The sequence below is a fragment of the Peromyscus leucopus genome, chromosome 2, assembly GCF_004664715.2.
Source record: "Peromyscus leucopus breed LL Stock chromosome 2, UCI_PerLeu_2.1, whole genome shotgun sequence".
NCBI lineage: Eukaryota > Metazoa > Chordata > Mammalia > Rodentia > Cricetidae > Peromyscus > Peromyscus leucopus.
In genome coordinates, this window is record NC_051064.1 from 81,557,475 (window position 1) to 81,563,106 (window position 5,632).

Below are 5,632 nucleotides of genomic sequence, written 5' to 3' on the forward strand. Positions count from 1 at the left end.
TCCAAAGAAGACAGATGGGACACTGCACCGAGAACTCCAGCTGGACTGTGGTAATGCTATCCACTGGACAGAACTGCCCCTTGCCTCACCTGCTGCCAGGAACCCTCACAAACTGTGGACACGCTTGGGGTGACTGAAGTGCTCTGCGTCATCAAAGAAAGGGCAGTTTTCCCAAGTTCTTCCTCGATAGGAAAAAATTCCTTGAAACTGGCTCTGACAGGTGAAGGCCCCCTGCTCTGTCTGACAACTGAAGATTAACCGCTGCTCTTATCTGACAACTAAAGACTGTCGAGTTTTGCACCCAGTGAACCATGTAAGCCACAAACAAGTGTCAAGTAAGTCTTTGTTATTTTCATTGTTATAAAAAAAAAAAAAAAAAAAAAAAAAAAACATTTAGCAGTCTTGCTTGAGTGGGTCTCCTCGGCGGCTGGTGGAGGAGAACTTGGAAATACTGGACATCTAATTGGCTCCAGATTGTAAGCCACAGGATGAGTATTCAGTGGGCATGAGAGATTGAGAACGTTCTACCTCCCCATAAACCTTGGTGTATATCACTTCCTTTTCTGTGGATTGAAGCCAGCGAGCACAATGAGTACAAGAAACCCTCAAAGAAAGCGGCGTGGTGGAACAGTAAGTTCTAGACAAACCCAGAAGCGAACTCGGGAAACAACTTCAACCCCTGAGATTTCCTTGGAAGCAGAACCCATAGAACTCGTGGAAACTGCTGGAGATGAAATCGTGGACCTCACCTGTGAATCTTTGGAGCCTGTGGTTGTGGACCTGACTCACAATGATTCTGTTGTGATTGTTGAAGAAAGGAGAAGACCAAGAAGAAATGGGAGGAGGTTGCGCCAAGACCATGCTGATAGCTGTGTGGTGAGCAGTGATGATGAGGAACTGTCTAGAGACAAAGATGTGTATGTGACTACCCATACTCCTCGAAGCGGCAAGGATGAAGGATGTACAGGACTCAGGCCCTCAGGTACTGTCAGTTGTCCGATCTGCATGGATGGCTACTCTGAGATTGTGCAGAATGGGCGCCTCATTGTTTCTACAGAATGTGGCCACGTCTTCTGTAGCCAGTGCCTCCGTGATTCCCTTAAGAATGCTAACACTTGCCCAACTTGTAGGAAAAAGATCAACCATAAACGGTACCACCCCATTTATATATGAAATGTTCAGAACTGCTCAGGATAGACCAATGGACAGACAACCAGGCTGGCCTTTCTGCATGGTATCTGCCTCCAGTTTCCTGAGCTCAAAAAGACTTTAAAAATCAATGTCTGATGTAAACTGCTCTTTTGTTTTCCGACCCCTTAGATCCTTTTGTTTTCTCCAGTTTGATGCCATGGAGCAGGATCCAGGGATCCTCCCAGGTCAGCTCAGCATCTCTGCTCCTCTGGGTTTTCTGAGCCAGGAGTAGGAGAAAAGGAGTCAGGTATATTGGAGTTTGAGTATCATGGCTCCAGCCTCTTTATGGAGCTTACATGTTGGCCAAGAAGTTTCCCTGTTGGGAAAGTTTGCCCCAACTCTTCTGGGTGCAGAACCTTCCCAAGGCATCTGCCAGTTAGCTATTCTGCCTGCCACACAGTGACCTGGCCACACACGGTCCATCCAGCCCAAGGATCCCAGTACAGAAGCTATCCCTGAAAAGCCCAGCTGGTGGACTTTTATTTTTCTTTTAGAGCAGAGGTGATCTGTGATTCTGCCTGCACCTTATCATTGATGTGCAGTGTTTTCTGCAAATCAAGAGACCCTCTGCAGGGCAACCATGTTTCCTAAGAATGAGAAAGTGCAATAAAGCCCGTTCTTCACCTGCTCTTCAACAATCCGGAAGATGTAGCACTGCTAGTGTCCTCAGCCCAGTGTTGCCTATGGGAGCAGTGCCCATCCCACCCCATCTCTGTTCACCAACTGTTCTCAGGAACCCTACACATGCTCCAGAGTTCTTTGCCTGGCACAGAACATTCAAGGCCAATAGGACAAGCAAGTTTTTTAGTATCCTCTCTTTTCTGCTAAGATATGTCCTGTGTGCTCCACAGTGCTCTCCAACCATCAGTTTTTCAGTTCCCATTGCCTAATGTCTGCCCGAGCATAGATAGCAGGAGGTGGTAGCAGTAACAGTGGCCTTATCAGCTCTTCACTTCCATGCTTTTGCCCAAGTCACTGTTGCCCGTGTTTCAGAGGTATTGCCCTACTCAACCTGCCACTACCCTGTTTTTCCCATGCCCCTTGAGTAGATAGATATTTCCAAAGCTGCTCTTCTGGCCAGTTGGGCTTTGATCCTCTAGATTTTTGACTGCTCTGTAGGTTTTGGTCAGCAAAGCATGGTATCTCTTCCTCCCCATGGGACCACATAATAATCTCTGCTCCACTCCATATGTATGGGAGCCTCTGGTGCTCTCGAGGCAGTGAGATGGTAAATTGCCCCTGGGGACACCAGGCCACAGGGTGGCTTGTAGAGGATAGGCCTTCAGTGCCAGCCTGCCTCCACCTCCACACTACTTCCTCAGAGGGCTTCTAGCCAAACCAATAGCCTTTTTGTGTGAAACATCTTTGAGGTGGGTGGGAAAGGGACCACTGGAGCTTTGCTAACAATAACTGACTTTGAGTTTACTATTCTGAAGGAGCAGGGACTCAGCACAGAATTCACTTTAAATGGAGCTGAAGGAGTGTCCCTCCTCTATGTGAAAAGAAAAGAGTTTTATTCTTCATTCTGACTTTTTAAACTGTTTGACTTCCAGTTAGTTTGAATGAGAGTAATAATTTTTTTACATGGATTCAGAGGGTAGGAGCATTAGCTCTCATCATTGTGATGTGTGGTGTGTGCCCTCCCCTTGGATGTCACAGCCATTGAGTTCCCTGTGGGCCTCATGGACTTGCTCTTGTTAGTTCTTATGATAGCCAGACTTCAAAGAGCCAAGGTGACCATGCAGCCAGTTCACTGGTAAATATGGTGACACCCACTTAAAATTCATTTTCTCCTTAAAGACAGTTTATGAAGTTGATCATAAAAGATCTATTACTTCATCCTAAATTAAATTGGGAAAAATGTGTTTAGTTCTACTAATCAGAAACTGCACCACTAGGAAAAGGTTGGTATAGAGGAAAAAAATCCCTTTCCTTTTTCTTTAATGTATATAGTTTAACTCTCTTTGTTACATTTAAACTATGCTCATGGATATCAGTCTGTTTTGGACTCCTGCTAGTGTTAAAAATGGAAATAAAACAATTTGAACCATTAAAAAAAAAACATTTAAATTATACTTCCTACTTAAATTTATCCTTCACAGATCTCAGATGATGTTGATGGCTAACTGTAGCTTTAAGAATAACACTCAGCTGCCTGGTCAGTCCGTTTCAGATGTAACATTTACCTCAATGGCAGGCTTTACACTAAGAAAGATATGAGTTTCTAAAGGTTATGAGAAACAGATAAGTAAGTTCTATAGGTCAAGGAAAAATAAATGATCCAAATTATGCAGTTCTAAGAAAGCAATTTAAAGTATATGAAGATCTGAAAATATAAGAGATTAAGTAATAAGAGAGAAAATAATTTATGGGTCCAAGAAAGTAATTTAAGGTGTGCAAATCTAAAAACTAATTAAAGACTACTCTAAAAATCCCTCTCAGTTCCTCTGATGCCTTACACAAACCTTGACCCTACCTCTCCAAACTCCACCCTTCACTTGCTCCTTTCAAGGATTTTCCTTTTCCCACTCCTTTCTCCTATTTCCCTTATGTCCTATTCCCTTACTAGGAAAGGATGTTCTCTCCAAAACTGACATAAATTTTGCCATTCACCCCAGCAATAGCTCCAAGAACACTCCTACATCCCTAAGAAATAAGATACTCAGGGAATCTCATGAGAGAGTAGGAAGCAAGTCTGTAGGAACCAGAGGGGATGGAGAACACCAAGAAAATATGGCCTGCAGAATCAACTAAACAGGGCACATACTGGCTTCCAGAGACTGAAGCAGCAAGCACAGAGACTGAAGGGGTCTGCCCCAGGTCCTCTGAATATGTGTTGTGGCTGTTAGCTTGGTGTTTTCTGTGGGACTCCTAACTGTGGGAACAGGTGTGTCTGACTCATTAGCCTGTTCTTGGGACTCTTTTGCTCCTGTTGAGTTGCCTTGTCTAGCCTTGGTGTGAGGGCTTTTGCCTTGTCTTATTGTATTTTGTTTTGTCCTTTTTGATTATTGTCTCTTTGAGGCCTGCTGTTTTCTGAAGGGAGATGAAAGAGTGTGGATCCAGAGGGGAGGTAGAGGGAATGGGATGAGTGGAGGGAGAGAAAACTTTCATCAGGATGTATTGTATGAGAGAAGAATCTATTTTCAATTAAAGAAGAAGAAAGGAGGAGGAGGAGGAGAAGAAGAGGAAGAAGAAGAAGAGGAGGAGGAGGAGAAGGAGAAGGAGGAGGAGGAGGAGGAGGAGGAGGAGGAGAAGAAGAAGAAACTTGTCACCGGCCACCGCTGCCGGCGGCGGCGACGGCAGCGCACGCCTTTAATCCCAGCACTCCGGAGGCAGACCCAGGCGAATCTCTGTGAATTCCAGGCCAGCCTGGTCTACAGAGCGAGATTCAGGGCAGGTGCCAAAACTATACAGAGAAACCCTGTCTTGGAAAAAAAGAAAAAGAAAGAAAGAAAAAGAAAAAAGAAAAAACTTGTCTTTACACCATATACTTCAGAAAAGGACCTAGAGGACCCTCAGCTGAAACTTCTTAGCTGAGGGCTAGCTTCCCCCCCCCCTTTGAGGCAGGGTTTTTTTTTGTGTAGCTTTGAGACTTTTCCTGAAACTCATTCTGTAGCCTAGGCTGGTCTGGAACTCACAGAGATCTGCCTGGCTCTGCCTCCCTAGTGCTGGGATTAAAGGCATGTTCCACCTCCACCTGGCTTTTATAGTAAAAGACGGAGGTGTGCAAGCTTCCAAAGGAGGGAGGCCACCAACAGTCTTGCACAGCTATGATGTCTTTGAACCACATCAATGACAAGCTCAGCACAATAACCCTGTGGGTACAGTAGTGGCACACATACATTGATGGTAGCCAGCGGCTCTCTAATTGGACTTAAGACCTGCTCCACAAGAGGGATACCATGCCTGGTAGTGAAAAGGCAGTCATAATTAATGCTGGTGAAATTATGGTTATTGGAGGAGAATCTAAAACTCCTAATTTACTAAACCAGCATAATTCCTAACAACAGTCTATAAACATTTGTCCTTTTGCCCACAGATAAGTATAGTCTTTGCTCCTCATTAAGGAAACTTCTCTTTGCAATAGATGGAGACCACTACAGAAAACCACAAACAAAATGTAGAATTATAGAGCCCAGTATTATATCTACAAAACACAACTACATGTAAAGCTCACTGAACATTGAAGAAGAAGGGGCAGAAAGACTGTAAAAGCCAGAGGGTTAGGGTGGTTACTGTGAGACTGTGTCTTCTGATAATATCAGATCCTATACCCTTAAAGTCTCACCAACATGACTGCTCAAAGACTGAACAAGGAGAACATCAACAAACACTCCAAATTCATGGAGAAAATCCCATGGGTCCTACACAAAGAACTATAGGCAACTGAATAATACTGGGAATGGGAGAGGTGACCCTCTCCAAGAAAGAGCACACCAAT

General features: G+C 44.4%; 1 protein-coding gene across 1 annotated transcript; it reads left to right on the top strand.

The window, feature by feature from the left end:
• Window positions 1-405: 405 nt before the first annotated feature.
• LOC114696299 (E3 ubiquitin-protein ligase RNF4-like) lies at window positions 406-3,253 on the top strand. The gene has a single exon (XM_037202676.1). It carries the CDS (start codon window positions 589-591, stop codon window positions 1,171-1,173), a length of 585 nt encoding a protein of 194 aa, XP_037058571.1. The 5' UTR covers window positions 406-588; the 3' UTR covers window positions 1,174-3,253.
• Window positions 3,254-5,632: the final 2,379 nt, after the last annotated feature.

Excerpts from the sequence above, each read along its gene's own strand:
- LOC114696299 (XM_037202676.1), top strand. The coding sequence starts at position 589 with ATGAGTACAAGAAACCCTCAAAGAAAGCGGCGTGGTGGAACAGTAAGT.